General features: G+C 39.5%; 1 protein-coding gene across 1 annotated transcript; it reads right to left on the bottom strand.

Annotated features, from left to right (window-relative positions):
* Positions 1 to 13,244: 13,244 nt before the first annotated feature.
* LOC144052302 (cartilage intermediate layer protein 2-like) lies at positions 13,245 to 16,448 on the bottom strand. The gene is made up of 9 exons (XM_077566236.1): positions 16,396 to 16,448; positions 16,264 to 16,312; positions 15,824 to 15,854; positions 15,683 to 15,709; positions 15,098 to 15,269; positions 14,901 to 15,013; positions 14,346 to 14,520; positions 13,644 to 13,810; positions 13,245 to 13,307 (listed from the first exon to the last, which is right to left on the bottom strand). Exons 2-8 carry the CDS (start codon positions 16,285 to 16,287, stop codon positions 13,789 to 13,791), a joined length of 564 nt encoding a protein of 187 aa, XP_077422362.1. The 5' UTR covers positions 16,288 to 16,312; positions 16,396 to 16,448; the 3' UTR covers positions 13,245 to 13,307; positions 13,644 to 13,788.
* Between the last annotated feature and the right edge of the window lie 1,755 nt (positions 16,449 to 18,203).

Genomic DNA, 18,203 nt, shown 5'->3' with positions numbered 1-18,203 from the left:
CAGTTTTTGCCTGTTTTGATGTTCTTCTTGTCCATCTGAAAGAAGAAAAAAATTATAATATATATATATCAATAACTAAAATGATAAATGTAATGAAAAGTGTAGGCCCAATAAAAATGAGGCTGTCTACACATTCCAGTTCATTTGCAAACATCTCCTTACACTGCTATTGTAGGCTCAAAAATTGATGTGCTGTATTTACATATGGCATGGATACAAATTAGCAACTACAATCTATCTGATCTTTAAATTTACCAATTTATTCCTTTCGGAACGACGTTCTGGGGGTTCTCTGGCAGTAGAAATGGGATGCGTAGTAAGTATTGAAATGTATCTTCTGCCCAGATTTAGTTATAACCGTTTTAATTTCCTTACTTCCTCAGTAGAGCTTTGTTCTGCGGATGTATCTTTGTGAGTGTTATCGCAATTTCTGCCAGGTGCAGTCGTGACCTCCTCTATTCCTCAAATGGGCTTTTGTTTTGTGTCTGAATAGTGTCCTTGAATGTATGTCTGCATGTCCGGTCAACTCAGGTTGAACTGTTTACTGGAAACTGTGTGGTACCGCCCTTCAAGATAGTATAAGAATATTGTAAGTCCTCTGTAATCTTTGCACTTGTGAGAGGCTACAGTCATTGTCTGTAACTCACTTGTGCCTGGAATATTCTGTAGAAATAAAAGCTTTGAAGGAACTGTTCATCGATCTCCAGCCTGTATTCAGATAACCAACATTCTCACTACCCGAAAGAAAACGAACACGCGGAGGAAAATATCTACTCCACAACAATTGGTCACCCCCAACGTGATTTCGGGCTGAGGTGTTGGTCAGCAGACAGAACATCTGGCGCCAAAATAATTAAAGGTAAGAGGACCTTTATCCTCCTAGTTGATTTTCTGTCTGTTGATTATACCCCAAGACCTGTTTTCATGTCATTTAATTTGTGACTAAACTGTATATGAGATCTAAGTGAACAGATATTAGTAAATCTAAAACACAAGGTTGTTTCGTTCCATTACGGAATCCTAGAAACAAGAAATCCTTGTTTTTGGATTTTACTAAGACATTAAATATACAAGGTGGTTTCGTTCTATTTTAGAATCTTAGAAACTGAAGTTCTTGTAAATGGGGTAACGTTACGAAGAAATAAGTGCCACTGCCAACATCTACTGGGCAAGAGAGAATATTGACTCCAGTAATTGGCTCGAAGCTGAGCTCTCTGGTCACTTTGGGTTCGTAACCTCAGATCTTATGATATGGTAACTGATTGTATGCATTGCACACTGTACTATGACAGATCAGGGAATGAGATCTATAGCGAGGCATTTCAGGAAATTGAAAACAACATATGGGAATTGAACATGGGTGATTTGTTTGCAGGCAAAACAGGTGTCGCCTTTTCGGTGTCCCTGAGACCTGAACAACTCCCACATGTCTCCTTGATGATCTCGCCTCAGCACACAGCGAAGGATCTCGGTCCGTTTGTCCTGGCATGCACACAGGCCACTGATTGGCAAAATTTATTTCACTCTTAATTGCTCTATTTCCCGTCACTTGATGCTTATTGGATTCAGTCTAATAAATTTTTACCCACTTACGTTTTGGAGCACCAGCTTCTGGATAGACACCATGGAAGTGAAACAACCGACAGCGATTATGCTGGTTACCTTCTTGATTTCTTTCCCACATCGCTGTGGTCCATGGATCCCACTGTTGTTGGTCTCTGTAACGTCTCACCTGTTGTGTTTCAGATGAAACCAGGACAAATATATGTTCCCCAATACTCTGTGAAAGAGGCTGGGATGATTGGCATTTCGGAAACAACAAAAAACGGTTTGCTCAAAGCAGGAGTGTTGTGTGAAATTTCCGTCTCTGATTAAAACACTATTTTACCCGTTGAGAAGAAATATACTGGAAAGTTTCGCATGGTCCATGACCTGCGAGCGATTAATACGGCCGTCTTAACTCCTACTTTGTCTGTCCCGAACCCTCACTTGGCATTGTCCCAAAATACATCAACCCACACTCATTTCACTTGCATTGACCTGGCTAATGCTTTCTTTTGCATTCTACTCCACCCTTCAATGAAGCAATTTTTTGCTTTCACTCCGAATGGTGTTTGCTACTGCTACAATCGCCTGCCTCAAGGCTTTGTCCTTTCACCTGGACTCTTCAATGACTGTCTTCGCCAGTTGCTGTCTCCACTTGAACTGCCCCCTGGTGTTTGCAGCAGGTATAACAGTATGCCTACATCTAAAACCTCCCCAGGGCACTCACGATCCGGACGTGACTGCTCCTGGTCAGGTGGTTTCGATGGATTTCACTGACATCATAATGGATTCCTTTTCAGGATGGCCTGAGGCATATCCCTGCAAAACTGAAACAGCAAATATCGTGGTAAAACATACCATCACATGGGATCCCTAGAAAATTTAGATCAGACAATGGAACCCATTTCAAAAACAAACATCTACAAGCAGTAGAAAAAAGCATTGGGGCTAAAACACACATTTGGCTCAGTGTATCATCCCCAATCCCAAGGACAGGTTGAGCGAATGAATAGAAATATTAAAGAAAAATTGGCTAAAGCACTGGCCTCATCAAATTTAAATTGGCTACAAGCTCTTCCTGTTGCGTTAATGAATGTGTGAATGTTACTAAACTCAGCCAAAGGCTGGACTCCGTTTGAATGTCACACCAACAGACCATTTCCGGCTCCAACAGCTCCATTGGAAGAGACGCACGTTCCAGGGAATCCAGAACTCAAACAACTAAAACTGACAAAAAAACAACCAGATGCTCCTTCAAAAATAAATGATTGTGAATATGTATGGTTGAAAGTGATTAAAAGAAAATGGTCTGAGCCCAGGTGGACTGGACCCCACAAGGTGATGGAGAAGACATCTTCTGGAGTTCGCCTGCACGGAAAAGGTGATACGTGGTATCACATCTCCTCCACCCGACCGGCAAGGAAACCGGCTGGAGCCATTGTCCCTGCACCAAGCAATCACCCAACAACAACTGAGAAGCAAGCCGGCTCCCACTGACATCGTTCTATCAAAGGTCGAGTTCACGGTATACGGACAGAATAATCCTGGTGACTCATCCTGGGACCAGGCAGTCTGACCTAAGGTCCTGAGGAAGCTGACAGCGCCCTCCAGCAGCAACCCAAGAACATAATCTCATCCGATGAAGAGGACGACGATCGCGCTGGGATTTTTCTCTGAAATGTTTATCTGCTTGTGTCGGACTCTTTTGAGTTCGAAAGAGAGATTGAAGAGGGTCTACTGCCCAGATTTAGTCATAACTGTTTTAATTTCCTTATCTCCTCAGTAGAGCTTTTTTCTGCGGATGCATCTTTGTGAGTGTTATCGCAATTTCTGCCAGGTGCTGTCATGACTGCCTCCATTCCACAACAATGGGCCATTGTCTGTGGTTGAAGTCAATGTGTTTGAATGATGTCTTTAAAGTCTTATCTCATGTCTGGTGAACTCTGGGTGGGCTGTTTGCTGGGGGCTTTGTGGTACCGCCCTTCAAGATAGTATGATGTCTTTAAAGTCTTCTCATGTCCGGTGAACTCCGGGGGGGGCTGTTTGCTGGGGGCTTTGTGGTACCGCCCTTCACGATAGTATAAGAATGTAAGTAACTAATCTTGGCACTTGTGAGAGGCTGCAGCCATTGTCTGGAACTCACTTGTGCCCGGAATATTCTGTAGAAATAAAAGCTTCGAAGTAAGAGTTCATCGATCTCCAGCCTGCATTCGGATAACCAACATTCTCACTACCCGAAAGAAAACGAACATGCGGAGGAAAAGATCTGCCTCCTATCACCTGCTACCAACTTTTCATTGAAAACTAATGGAGTTTAATGGGGGAGGCGCTGATTTGGACCATTTCAACCGTTGGAAAGTTAATTTTTTATTGAATCTATTTTAAACATGAATAGCATTTAGTTACTGACTGCCTTCTGCCCGGACACGACAGTTAAGCCTATTTAAGTGCTTATTTGACTAAATGTGTGCACTTTACAGGGAGTTGGACCGAGGACAACACCGGGATGTGATCAAGAGACGGGTAGGGGCTCTCTTCACTGAAGGGGTCAATTGGGGCTAGAAGTTTGGTAACATATACGTCCGGTAGCAAGCTTTGTGATGCGTCCTTCTGTTCTACTTGTTTTAGGATATTGACAAAATCCATCCATCCATCCATTTTCTTTACCGCTTGTCCTCACAAGGGTCGCGGGGGTTGCTGGAGCCTATCCCAGCTGGCTTCGGGCAGTAGGCGGGGCACACCCGGAACTGGTTGCCAGTCAATTGCAGGGCACACAGAGACGAACAATCATACTCACAATCACACCTATGGACAATTTGGAGTGTCCAATCAACCTGCCATGCATGTTTTTGGAATGTGGGAGGACACCGGAGTACCCGGAGAAAACCCACGCAAGCACGGGGAGAACATGCAAACTCCACCCAGGAAGGCCAAAGCCCGGACTCGATCTCACGTCCTCAGCACTGGGAGGCAGACGTGCTAACCAGTCAGCCACTGTGCCGCCATATTGACAAAATAAATACATATATATTTTTAAATCAATTTTAGCCTCTTATACATCCGTTTTAGTCTTTTTCTGTCTGGAAATTGGAAAGAGTGATCGGAGGTTTACAGGTGTACACTTCCATCTTCTCGAGCTTTGCAATGGTGCAATGTTTTTTTTTGCCGGTAAACGCCATTAGGACTGTTAAAAATGGCACCAAGTGCACTTGTCGTTTTGTCACTTAGGGCTGAAAGTCGTTTAAACAATGCTTGCAAGCTTTAAGGTGTGCAGTTACGCAAACCCTTTCAGCACTCCATTCAACGCCATTCGAATAACGGCTGTTTGGTAGCAAGTTTTTGTTTTTTTAAACAATTTTCACGCACTTCTAGATTTAATGCTATCTAGTGGTGAACTAATAGAATGCAATGATTTTGAAGAATGTTCATCAGAAACCACATTTGACCAACCTAGCAAAACTAGGTGTGACGCAGCCTTTGTAATAGAATTAGTCATTACTTGACCTGCTTGGACACGTGTTGTACATACTTTCAAGTTTGTATTTCATGTTTTACAACTGCTAAATTTGGCCACCACAGACATTAAGTCAATATGAAAGCATTCCTCTGGTTCTCCAATTCCTCACTTAACGGCTTGATGTCTGTGCTACTGAGGGTGGCCACGTTGAGCATTTGTGAAATATGAAAAAAAACTTGTATGTACAACACATGTCCAAGCTAGAGTTTTCCATATCATGTGTTGATTTTTGGCACTTTCTGAATCACCATGTATCTATATATAATAAAAAAAGAAATCGATTTGATACTTTTTGCATATAGACATAGTGGGTTTTTAATCAACTAGTTACAACCACATGACACTAAATTTTACACTGTCAAAGCAGATTAGGCTCATTGCAAGTATATTTTCACTTTTGTTGTACTGTATTTATACACACACAAATTGTGACTGACTAGAATGATTTTCCAGTCATTTCAATAGTTACCTCAATTTAAGAAAGTTTCAGGATACAAACTGTCAAGTAACAAATTAAGTTGAGGTACTTTGTTTTTCTGCAGCCAGCATTGCAATTTTCATATGCTTTGGCCTGGATAAATAAACAAACTTGAAACTCATTTTATTTCATGGTTATCCCAGTCTTTTGCAGAAATCAATTTGACATACGAAACGAACTTGATAATCCAAGCAGAGTCTTCCCTCCTGGTCAGCATTTTTACAGATGAACCCAGCAGTTGTGTCCATGCTGCAAAGATGACAGAAATTTGTTACCATGACAAGAACAGTGAAAATCAGTAAGAGGAGTCACTTCCAGCAAACCATGGACAGTAATTGCTCAATTAACCTTCAAATCATTTCGTGAGGTAGAAAAGCTCCTCAAGTAGTTTGCGCATGTACAACAAAAAGCGCAATTTAGCTTGCCAAATGTTGCACTGGATCTAGTACTTACACACCAATGACATCCCCTGTTGACGCCACAGTATTTCCAGCGACAGTTTGGACCTCGATGCCAAGTGGCAGTCGGCAGATTTCTTCCTGTTTTTCAATGTAGAGTCTCTCAAGTGTCTCAAAGTCTCCTTTGCCACTCGAGTTGTGAAGACATTTAATATTTTCAATTTGATGTTTTACTGTTTTTGGATTTACTTATAGGCATATCAATGTGATATAATCATGAGTGTTTAATAGAATACAGTGGAATAATGATTTTGTGAACTTTATTTTATCCTCTCACCCTCAAAGCTATTGAAGATAGGAATGTGCATGATGTTATCAGAGCCTTTTGTCATTGGAGTCTAAAAGTCTGGGGTTAGATCCTAATTGCATTTTTTCCCCCAGTCAAGAAGGGGAACTGTATGTAAATGTCTGTTTACTAATAAGATTACACCTTTGTCCAACCTGGAATCAACATGTCTGTATGTAAACGTCTGCTTGCTAATAACATCACACATTTGGTCACTAGGAGTCGACATGTCTGTCCTTTAATCAACTTAGGAGGGGAAGAGGAACCTTTTATCTTTTGAGTATAAATGAGTCGATGTTCTGTAAATTGTCACACACTTGGGGGGATCCACGTTGTATTCAGATGTGGATGTCCTGACTGTGTCTTTAGAAGCTTCTAAATAAATTCTTGCAAGAAAACTTCTTCATCAGATCCTGAATACAATTATTTGGACACGCAAAGATTACACTTAATATAGTAATCAAAATATTCCTTCAAAATGGTGACCCCGACGTGATATATTGAGACGTTTTTTCAACAGCTGTGATTGATCCTGAACACCGGATTTCTAAAGCGCAAAAATATTAACAAGGTGAGTGGACATTTTATCCACGTAGAGAAATTCTGGTTGTTTAGGATCAATACAGTTGCATTTCGTCTGTGCTAGGTTGTATTTGGGATCTGTGAACAAGTTAGGGGGGTTGTAGAAGTATTTCTTACGGTGGGACGGAAAGTCCTCGATTTTGAAAATTACTACGACATTGAACCATGCATGGGAGTTTTTTCCGCGGTGGAATAGGCTGTGTTTTTTTATTTTTTCGTATGAATAAGCCGTCCGTATATTTCTATTGGGCGTGCGGAGTGGATTAGCCGCCTGTGTGGTATCATTCAGACAAGGTGTGTGCTGTGTGGAATTACTAAACCGAGGGACATAATTCCTCGGTGTGTGTGTGTTGTGTTAAATAAGAAGCCGCGAAAATATTAAGTCGCGCATAAAAATGCCCCGTGTTTACGGAAGTGACGTCAAGTCGGAGCGCTCCGCCGTTTGAAACGGCATAAGACATTGAGTACCACGGGGGAATAGGCTGTTGTGGTTGTTGTGGTGTTATAAGCCGCTAGTGGTGATCGCACTATGTGTGTGCTGATGTGTGTTGTGAAATAAGCAGCTCGCGTTGATCACGCGTAGTGATGCTGAATTAAACGCCCGTATATTGCGTGTATCGCTACGGTGCGTGGAGTGATATAAAAAGCCTGCCGTTTTTTCGGTTGAGAGCTGTGTGATATAAGCCGCCCGTGAAGATCCAGGATTAATATCTGTTTCATTTTCGTCTTGTTTGTGTTGAGCTGAAAAAAAAAAAAATTGGGGGGGGGGGATTAATGAGAATACTTTTGATCTGTTATATCGTAGTATCATAAGTGAGACGTCACTGACTTTATAAATATTAAAAACGACTAATTACTACATATTATGGACGAAAAAATTCGACCGTAACTAAGGAGGTCCGATTTGCATAGACTTCCGGTCAAGAGTCAGAATTGGTCGCTAAGCGAACAGTGAGTTCATGATGCTGGACGCATTTCCACCACGGCGTCAACGTAAGTATGAAACTCTTTTAAATGTATGAATGCGCACTAATTGTGATAGTGGTTGGTTCTCACCGTTGTAAAATGTGGTGTGTTTGTGGAACTTGATTGTGTAAATAGCGCCAGACGCTGATTACCTCCGTGAAAAACACATCTATAGTTTCTTCGAATGGAAGAAAAGTTAGACGGTGTGGGGTCGTGGACCAAATGTTGGGTTGTGCTAGAATGTTAGCGTTGGGTAGCTCTGTGAAAGTTGTGCGGATGACGGTGTAAGTGATTTTGAGAATGAGGAGGCTGATGCTAAGCTAGCGGCTCTGCTAGCGTACGAGTTGCCATGCACAGGAGATGAGTTTTTGGTAAGACGCTACCGCACGAATCTGTTTTTAAGGCTAAGGATGAGTTAGCTGCGGGCAGCCGCATCTGTTAAGAAATTGGAACATAAATTGGATGAAGTGTTGACTGTGAAAGATGACCCGCGGGGAAAATTTGAACCAAGCGAGAGCTCTTGGCTTAGAAATGAATTGTTGAGTGTACGCGTTTGTTTGTTTGTTAAGCTCCATGGTGTGTTTTGGCCACGCGGTTTTTCGTTGGTTGTCTTACAATGTGCGCGACGTGTCTGTGCCGCAGCCGTAACGTTGCGATGGATTGTGCGCGAATAAGTCGACATTTGAGCTATACGTACGTGGTGAAGTTATTATTAGACGAAGTAACGGTGTATTTTACAAGTGAGTCTGTGCACTTCGGACATGTTTGTGTTCGTCTGTGGTTATTTTATGAGTTGGAGATGAGAAAAGTGCAGGAGTTAAGTGAATGGAAGTGTAAGTTTGTTTGAGACAGTGATTTTTTTAAGTGTAGGAAAAAAAGAAAAAGACGGGTGGAAAGGAATTTTTTCCCTCCAAAATCCTTTGACCTCAAAAAAGGGTGAAAAAGAATGGTAAGCAGGAAATCTGCATATTTTGAAAGTAGGGGAGAATTCTGCCTTTGTCTGTGACAATTTTTAAAACTCTTCCCCCCACGCTTGATTAGGGACTAAAGGTCTGTGAGGATGGGGGTCGTGAGCTGCTGTTTTAAGAAGGTGGTGATTTGTACTGTTGTCTGTTAAAATTAAATTAAACTAGATAAAAAAAGGACAGGGAAGTGTGTATGATAAGTTTATTTCCGCCCCCCTTCTCTCTCTCTCCTTTTTGTCTCCTGTGGGGAGGGGGGTGTGATAAGTTTAGTCCTCTCTTCCATTGTCTCCATTTGGGAGACTTGTAGTCTGTTGTGTTAAAGTGACACTTTGTTGTGTGTGTGTCATCTTGTGTGAATAGCAGGGGTCTTCTAATGCTAATCTGTTAAAATCAAATTGTTCCTGTTATGCGGAAGGATATAGAGGTCTAGGGGTTAACTACAGGCCACTATCATATTATTTTTAAAATCAGATCTGTGTTTTTTATAGTTAAATAAGTAATAAAACCAAATTTTAATTGAAATAGACTTTTCATTTTTGATTTTTGATTTCCCCTGCATCTCTGATAATTTATTCGTAGGTGTGAAAATGATTGAACCTTTGTCCTTATCTGAGTCCCATTCTAGAAGTCTGGAGAGGACTTTCCTCCAAGTGGCCAGGGCGACTGACAGCTGTCACATTTTCTTAAATTTGAGGTAACACGTAATGAAGATGTCTATGGTAGACATATGCGTAAATATAGTACTACTACTTGCTATAGTGTTGTGATCAAATTCAAATAAAACCACAAAATAAATAAATGAATAAATTAGGGGTTTGAAAAACAAAATATTTTGGGGGAATTTTTTATTTTATTTTTTCTTGGAAATTGAATGACAACAAGCAGTGTTCTCTTGCTATGACAACAAGCAGTGTTCTCTTGCTATGATCTCATCTTCCTCTGTCTGTTCCGAGTGTATAAATGTTTCAGGCAGGTTCAATCTTTGACTGAAAGGTGTTTCACTTGGGTGACTCAACCAAAAAGTGCTGGAAATGGAATGGACAGCACTCTGCTTGATGTTCAGAGTGGACGGCGAACTGAACAATGGTCACTTTCGGGGGGGAAGTGACCACACGGACTGCGAAAAGGATGGTACACTGTAAATCCGCTCGTCCTGTGACTGTTAAATGACTCTTATGCATTGTTTGAGCATAATGTCCAGCAACTTTTTGAGCAGACAGGATTATCATCGATTCTGCCATGATGAACTTTTCCTGAGAACTCCAGTGCACAAAGCCCAGTGCCCGCTTTGAACTTCGCCCTGCATAAACTGCTATCGACAAGGACAGGAAGGAATATGAACTCCAGTTGTGGACTCAAAGTTCTGGAATCATCTGAGTTTGGTGCCTGAGGTCGTATGTTGTATTCTGTTTGTAGACATTTGCACTCTGTACTATGTCAGAAAGGAGATGTGATCTATAGCAACGCAGTTTCGGAAATTGAGAACAGCTTATGTGAATTAGGGTAGTATAAAATTTATTTTAATCTTTAAATACTATATTTTCCGTTGTTTGATGCTTGTTGAATTTGGCCTTCTATTTTTTCCCATTTCTCTTTTATAACTTTGGCTTCTCAGAGTGGACTCAGATGTGGAACATTTACGGCGAATTTGCTGGTTAAATTTTTAATTTTTGATTTAGGTCGCAGCACTGATTTTAATTTGGTCATGATCTGCAAAGTTCCCTGCTGTGTTTTTACAAGCCCCCACTACTCTGTAGAAGAGGTGAGGTTAGGTAGCATTTTAAGAATACTTTTTGGTTGGTTTAAAGTAGGGATTTTGTTTTGTTTTTCTGATTATAACTTGTTTCTTTTATTAGTTGAGATGGCAGATAGTTGGAAGATTTGTGACCTGCAATAGATTAATGGGGTTATTTTAAATCTTTTTCTCTTCTCTTCCTGACCCTAAAAGTCCTCCGCTGCAATATCTTAATTTACATCTGCTTAAGTTGTTTGTTTTTCTCACTTTAAGTTGCCTGAACAGGGTTCAAATTTACATTACAAACTCTTGCCTCAAAGGCTTTTGTTTTTATGGCTCCTGGTTAGCTCAGCTGGAGATCTTTTTGTAGTTCTGGTGTTGGCCAAATTGTCCCAATTTGGTTGTTTTTCTAATCTACAGGACACAAGGTGTCTGTTTTTTTTTTTTTTTTTCCTCTTTGAAGCAGCAATTTGGAAGTGGCTGCAGTTCTCACATTCAGGTCTGAAATGATCAAAATTTATCTTTATCAGATGGGGGAATGATTGGTCTGTCTGAGTTTGTTGAAAAGGAAGTCTGATGTGAGAATGAAGTTTGGTGTGAGGAATTTACAGGCGAAGAATGGAGCGGAGAATGGAGAGGATTTGACTTGGAGGAAAGTAAGTTCTGCAAAGAGGACAAAAGACGACCCGAATAGCAGAAATACGGTAAGTATGTTCCATTTCAGAAACAATTGAAAAGTATAATTTCTAGAGCCCATGGAATATGCCATTTAGGTGTGGAAGGAACATTGACACACCTAGGTGACATTTTTTCAGGAGACAAGTTGTTAAAAATGAACTGCAGTGTTTATTTAAGGTATAAGTATAAATCTCTTCTCAGACTGTTCATGGCCCGGCCGGACATGAATAGTTCTGAGTTAAGATGATGTTGTTTTTAAATGATTTACACTGCTATAATAAGAAACCAGCGTTGAAAATACAGAAATTTGATGTACGACAAAGAGCACATTTATGCTCAATCTACAACAGTAAATATCATGGTAAAATATTTGATTAATCATTATCTACCATCATAAGGGTTTCCTAGGAACACTTCATAAGATATAGAAACAATTAACATTTGCTAACAAAAAAACAGGTGCTCTTTTCAAAGTAAAGAATGAAGACTATGTATGTTATGAGTGACTAAATGAAAATGATTTTGCACACAGATTGGTTTGCTGATCATAATGGTGGGGGCCACATCCACCACATGTGAGCCACGAGGTCCCAGGCTCTTCAATCTGCTGATCTGCGCCCACACCAATTGGAGCCATCTAACGGATCCCACCACACCCGGTTCCAGTGTCTACCTGACAAGCTGCCCAAGGACGCGGAGGAAAGAAGATTCATTGGAGTGCCTTTTCCCTGGGCACGGATTGAGTCACACTGGGAATGAAGTCCCGTGACCTTTCCTGTGATCTCTGGCAGTGAGCCAGGGTTCGGAAAGAGGCTGACAAACGCGTCTTTTTAAAAAAAAAAAATTTGATTGACCAACTGTCGAACACACTTTTCATTCAACAAAGACCTTCATCACGAGATGGCTTCGAGGGACGGACACATCTGCTATTGCGTCGTGACACTTAACCACATCACATAGTGTTATGCCTCACATTTATCATGCCCCTTCCACCGAATTTTTTAATGAATCAAACTGAATTTTGACTGCTAAGCCCTATCTATTTCTCTCTCTCTCTCTCAACTCCACACATAAACATTGCTTCATTTTGCGACGATCAAGATTCACGCTGGACGAAATCTCTAGACTATTGTGGGATTAAATGTCCAGTTTTTGAACTTATAGAAGTTCAATGGTAGGACTGAAGACATTTAATATTTTCAATTTGATGTTTTACTGTTTTTGAATTTACTTATAGGCATATCAATGTGATATAATCATGAGTGTTTAATAGAATACAGTGGAATAATGATTTTGTGAACTTTATTTTATCCTCTCACCCTCAAAGCTATTGAAGATAGGAATGTGCATGATGTTATCAGAGCCTTTTGTCATTGGAGTCTAAAAGTCTGGGGTTAGATCCTAATTGCATTTTTCCCCCAGTCAAGAAGGGGAACTGTATGTAAATGTCTGATTACTAATAAGATTACACCTTTGTCCAACCTGGAATCAACATGTCTGTATGTAAACGTCTGCTTGCTAATAACATCACACATTTGGTCACTAGGAGTCGACATGTCTGTCCTTTAATCAACTTAGGAGGGGAAGAGGAACCTTTTATCTTTTGAGTATAAATGAGTCGATGTTCTGTAAATTGTCACACACTTGGGGGGATCCACGTTGCATTCAGATGTGGATGTCCTGACTGTGTCTTTAGAAGCTTCTAAATAAATTCTTGCAAGAAAACTTCTTCATCAGATCCTGAATACAATTATTTGGACACGCAAAGATTACACTTAATACAGTAATCAAAATATTCCTTCAGTTGTCGCGGTCATACCATCGAGTTCTGCACACTAAAAGTAACAACAAAAGGACAAAACTGAATCCAAGAGAACAAATTATGTTTCAATGTTTTCCTTGTGCTTAAAAGTGGCATTAAACAAACAATCTTAAACTGCCTACGATAGGCTGAAATACTGTAGTGCATCATGCGCAAGATTACCTTCGGGTTCACAGAACTCAAGAGGGCACAAAAAACGAACTTTATAATCTGCACAACGGTCATTGTGGGGTTGGTCACGATTTCTGCAAACAAAGCCAGTGCGAGTGTCATATCTGTAGAGACAAATTGTTAGAATTAAAAGAGGAAGTCAAAATAAAAATATAACAGTATGTTGGTAAGTGCCCCCCAACTAGTCTTAACAAGTCATTTTGATTATCAGGTGTGACAATGAATTTTGAGCATCTGCCATTCGGCAAATTGGGACACCTTTCCATCATGGGTGTAATCAATCTGTCATTGCTCACTAAAATGAGCCTCAGTCAATGTTAGTCATTTGAAGAGAGTCAACAAAATGGGACGTCCGTCATTGACAGAATGCCCACCTCTGCTCATTAATATTGCATTTGTGTGATACCTTTTATGTCAACAATTGTTCATCTTTTACTTACACATGAATCACATCGCTAGTTGACCCGACAAAAGCTCCAGATGTAGTTTCGGCTTCAATTTTGAGCGGATAGTCACAGATTGCTTGGTTTTCTTTGCGCAGGTCGGAAAGTGTCTCAGTCTCCAGTAGCAGAGGGGTCGTCTCGATCAAACCACGGAGTCCAACACTCTTGAGTCATAAGTAGAAAGCAAAGGTTGATGGGATGAAATTTAATTTTTAGTCATAAAACTGCTATCCAGCATTCAAAACAGATTTGCGAAATTGATTAAAGCTTACTGACAAAAATAATTTTGATTGTGTGGCTTGCTTGTTAAATTAGCTGAACTTCCTTTGGTTTGAAATGTAGATTTGATCTCACATGATTGCCCCATTTTGAACAACTCTATGGGACATACTGTATAAAACCATTTTTTTAAAAATCTGAGCGTGTCCACTCTGTAGCATTTTCAGATAAATACAAAAAGTGTATTTTGTGCAAGATTACCTTTTGGCTTGCAGAATTTAAGACATAATTTAATATGAAAGAATTTAACAAGAAGCGAACTTGATAATCTGCACAATGACCATTGCTTGGCTGGTCACCATTTATACAAACAAATCCCCTATGTGCGTCAGATCTGCAAAGAGAAAAGCAAGAAGGTGTGTGTGTGTGTGGGGGGGGGAAGCATTTTATGGCAACATTTGCAGTACATCTCATGCTTACACATGAATCACGTCGCCTGTTGATTCAACACTGGCTCCAAATGTCGTTTTGACCTCAATTTGAATTGGATGGTCACAGATTTTGCCTGGGTTCTCTTTGTGCAGACTGGAAAGAGTTTCATGGTCTCCAGTACCAGAGGGGTTGTCTCGAACAAACCATTGAGTCAAACATTTTTCTGAGGGAAAAAAAAAGGAGTCCAACATTCTGATCAACCAATTAGAAGGCGGGACACGTCAGTCAGACTATTTGTCATAAGCATGTGGTCAATTACTGTTAACTCCCAGCTTTTTCAGATCAGGGAACATGTTGGAAACTAGTTCAAGGCAGCACTTATGACATTGTAAAGGCCAAAAGTTTTTGATATATGTAAATTAGCCAACCAACAAGTTGTAAGAGAAACAGGGGGAATACGAACAATTTAAAAGGGAAGATAACCGAAGTTGAGGAAAACCCGACATGACGTTTTGACATGTTTTCCTGACTGGAAAAAGGCATTTTTTAAATAAAAATCCCACAACAGTCTTAAATACTGTAGTGCATTATGCGCAAGATTACCTTCGGATTGACAGAATTCAAGAGGGCACAAGAAACAAACTTGATAATCTGCACAATGACCATTGTTTGGCTGGTCACCATTTATACAAACAAATCCCCTATGTGCGTCAGATCTGCAAAGAGAAAAGCAAGAAGGTGTGTGTGGGGGCGGGGGGGAAGCATTTTATGGCAACATTTGCAGTACATCTCATGCTTACACATGAATCACGTCGCCTGTTGATTCAACACTGGCTCCAGATGTCGTTTTGACCTCAATTTGAATTGGATGGTCACATATTTTGCCTGGGTTCTCTTTGTGCAGACTGGAAAGAGTTTCATGGTCTCCAGTAGCAGAGGGGTTGTCTCGATCAAACCATGGAGTCCAACATTCTGATCAGTCATTTAGAGGATTGCATATACATTTCAAAATTCATCATCAAATTGTCATCACTTTTTTTCTGCTGAACTCAGCAGTCTTTTTGTACAGCAACTTAATACTGTCAGATCATGTAAACATAGCTGCTTGTTGCACTTTATTCCATTTTCTGTCAGTGACAATTAGTGATAAAGGACAAATTTTCTATAGCCATCATATACTACAATCCATAACACAACCAGCGTAGATTAGCAGTCTGAAAAATGAATTTTACCATATGTGGCTGTCAAAAACAAAAAAGTAAAGTGTATTGTACGTATGTCAGAGCAGAGCTATTAATATACCACTTAGAGTTAAACCAGTCCAAGGGAAGTGATTATTTTTAAGTTTGAGAACTCATACAGAAGAAAATGAGTAGCCTGCTTACGATCATTGCTGGCTAGCACGGCATTTCCTAGAAGGAAGAAAAAAAAAAAAAAAAAAAAAAGTTAAGACATTCAGGTTTTTTGTATAGTTTCAGCAGAAACATTGCTCAGATCAAGGTTGTATTTCTTAAAAATGATCTTACCAGTATGAAGGAGCACAAGCGTGATACCCAACTGTAGGAAGACATATACGTACTATTAGATACTGAATACCATGTTGGGTTTCTTCGCGCTTCAAGGAAAATTAAAAGGCAAAAATATCCTTTGGAATATTATTTGTATTAATTAAAATAAACCAGATAATCTGATTAATATTGGGTTTGTGGAAACGTTTTGCGGTTAATCCATCTGTTTATCAATTTCAGGGCACCGCAATTATGTCCTGTACTGCCTTCTGCTGTCGAATGACAACGTGTGCAAAGTGAGCTGAGGGCAATTTGAATACAGTATGCTCATTTCATTTTTCACAAACATAATATTGATCACAATGCTGGGTTTAGACTAGTGGTCGCACAATACAACATAATGCAAAGAAATATTTTGCCTCAAGTTTCTTTAGAAAGGGTTAAAGTTCATACTTTACCAATTTGATCATTGGATATGTCATTTCTACAGCAAGTGAGGTGCTTTTCCTTCAGAGAAAAAGAGGTGGTTTAACAAATCTTAACTGCAAGTGCACATTTTAAACGTGAGCCAAAACTAAACAAGTTATCACCTGCAAGGAAAATCTAAATACTTTACAGTACAGGATGAAGCTTTAGATGTCCTTTCAACATGTGGCCTTAAATACCCGATGGGGGGGATGCATCTCCAAAGAACAAGCCCCTTTTCCTTGACGGAATTGACTGAACACAATCCAATTAGAGACAGTTATCAGTTCATAGCAATATTTCACAAAAGCAAGGAATTTCCGTTGAATGATGCCGGCAGTGACATTTCAACTCTGAAAAGGACTGAAAATGTGATCACTAAATTGGTTTAAAACATTTCATAGCGTTCACGTTTTAACTGATACTTCAAGTCTTGAGCCACTCCAAGGCAATTTGGCTCATACACACTGGCAGATTTTATCATGTGTGACCACCCAAGGCACCACTTTTGCTTCAGAAATACCCCTAAAGGTTACGTGAATTCTAAAAATGCACAAGATTTTAATTTCTAACCCAAATAAAGCATGGATTACACCTGACCAATCTTTATGAAAGCATATGAGAACCATAAAACGGGAAAGAAAGAAAAATGAAAAGAAAAAAAGATTTTACTAGAGTTTGACGCACAAATCGGCAACTGTACTACTCAGTACTCACCCTTCAAGCTGTGCTTGACTGTTGACGCTGTCCCTCCGTTGACGAAATGGAAATCTACACACTAGCCTAGTTTACTAGTGCCTTATATAGGGCTTTTTCGGGCGTTTGATAGGTCAAGTGACAAGGGCATTATGGATTGGATACATCTTAAATGATGATTGTTTTTTGTGTGTGTGTTTTTTTGTTTTTTGTTTTTTGTTTTTTAAATCTATGAAAGGGCATATTTAATTTATACAATTTGCATGGAGAACTAAACCTTCTTTGCAAGACCTTTATGCAAAAAATAAAAATATTTGTTAAATTAAACCATGTGTTGCCCAAGGGGAGGGGCAGCGGCGATTGTAGTCAAGTCAAGAGAAGTGCAGGCCTATTTCTATTTTAATCAGTTGTCTTGCAACTTTTTTTCTATGTTGAGTTTAGTTTTAAATGTTTTTGGTTTTGAACTCTCTGTAGTACTTCGAGATGTCATTGAAATGTAATAAAGTGATTTACAAATAATACAATTTATTATTATTATTATTATTATTATTATTATTATTATTATTATTATTGGAAGGGTAATTGAGCAATTACTGCTCATGGTTTGTTGAAACTGACAACATTTTATTACTCATTTTCATTGTTTTTGTGACAAATGTCACAGCATGGACACAACTGCTGGGTTCATCTGTAAAAATGCTGACCAGGAGTGAGGACACTGCTCGAATAAACAAGTTCGTTTTTATATGTCTCATTGATTTCTGCAAAAGACGGGGATAATTGTGAACTAAACTGGGTTTCAAGTAATTAAAGTTTCAAGTTTGTTTATTTATCCAGGCAAAGCATATGAGGATGTCAATGCTGGAAAAACAACAAAGTATAATACAGTAGTACCTCAACTTAATTCATTCCATGTGTAAATGCAGTACATAAATAAGTGGAAAATACACTTCTCAGTGAATAAATGGCACAGTTGAGGGAGCCTACTCTGCTTTTCCCTTTAAAGGGACAGTGTGTAGGATTTAGTGTCATCTATTGCTGAACTACTTAAAAACCCATTTCAATAATATGCAAAAAAAAAAAATTGTTCTATCAAATCGATGTACTTTTTAATAAATACAGGGTGATTCAAAAAGAAAGTGTCAAAATAGGCGATGGCGAAATTTCAAAAACAAAAAACTATATCTTGGGGGAAAAAGTGTTGTACGTACAAGTTTTTATTTCATGTTTCACAAGT

This window comes from Vanacampus margaritifer, chromosome 5 (assembly GCF_051991255.1).
Source record: "Vanacampus margaritifer isolate UIUO_Vmar chromosome 5, RoL_Vmar_1.0, whole genome shotgun sequence".
In the NCBI taxonomy this organism is placed as follows: domain Eukaryota; kingdom Metazoa; phylum Chordata; class Actinopteri; order Syngnathiformes; family Syngnathidae; genus Vanacampus; species Vanacampus margaritifer.
The sequence above is the reverse complement of the archived record's forward strand: the minus strand, read 5'-3'. Positions and strand labels throughout refer to the sequence as shown.

What these genes read in the sequence shown, in the direction of transcription:
- LOC144052302 (XM_077566236.1), bottom strand. Translation starts at nt 16,287, where the DNA reads ATGACATATCCAATGATCAAATTG. An exon ending in CGTGCTAGCCAGCAATGATC is followed by an intron (nt 15,270 to 15,682) that starts GTAAGCAGGCTA and finishes ATGACTGATCAG; the next exon opens with AATGTTGGACTCCATGGTTT. An exon ending in TGAATTCTGTCAATCCGAAG is followed by an intron (nt 14,521 to 14,900) that starts GTAATCTTGCGC and finishes TTTTTCCCTCAG; the next exon opens with AAAAATGTTTGACTCAATGG.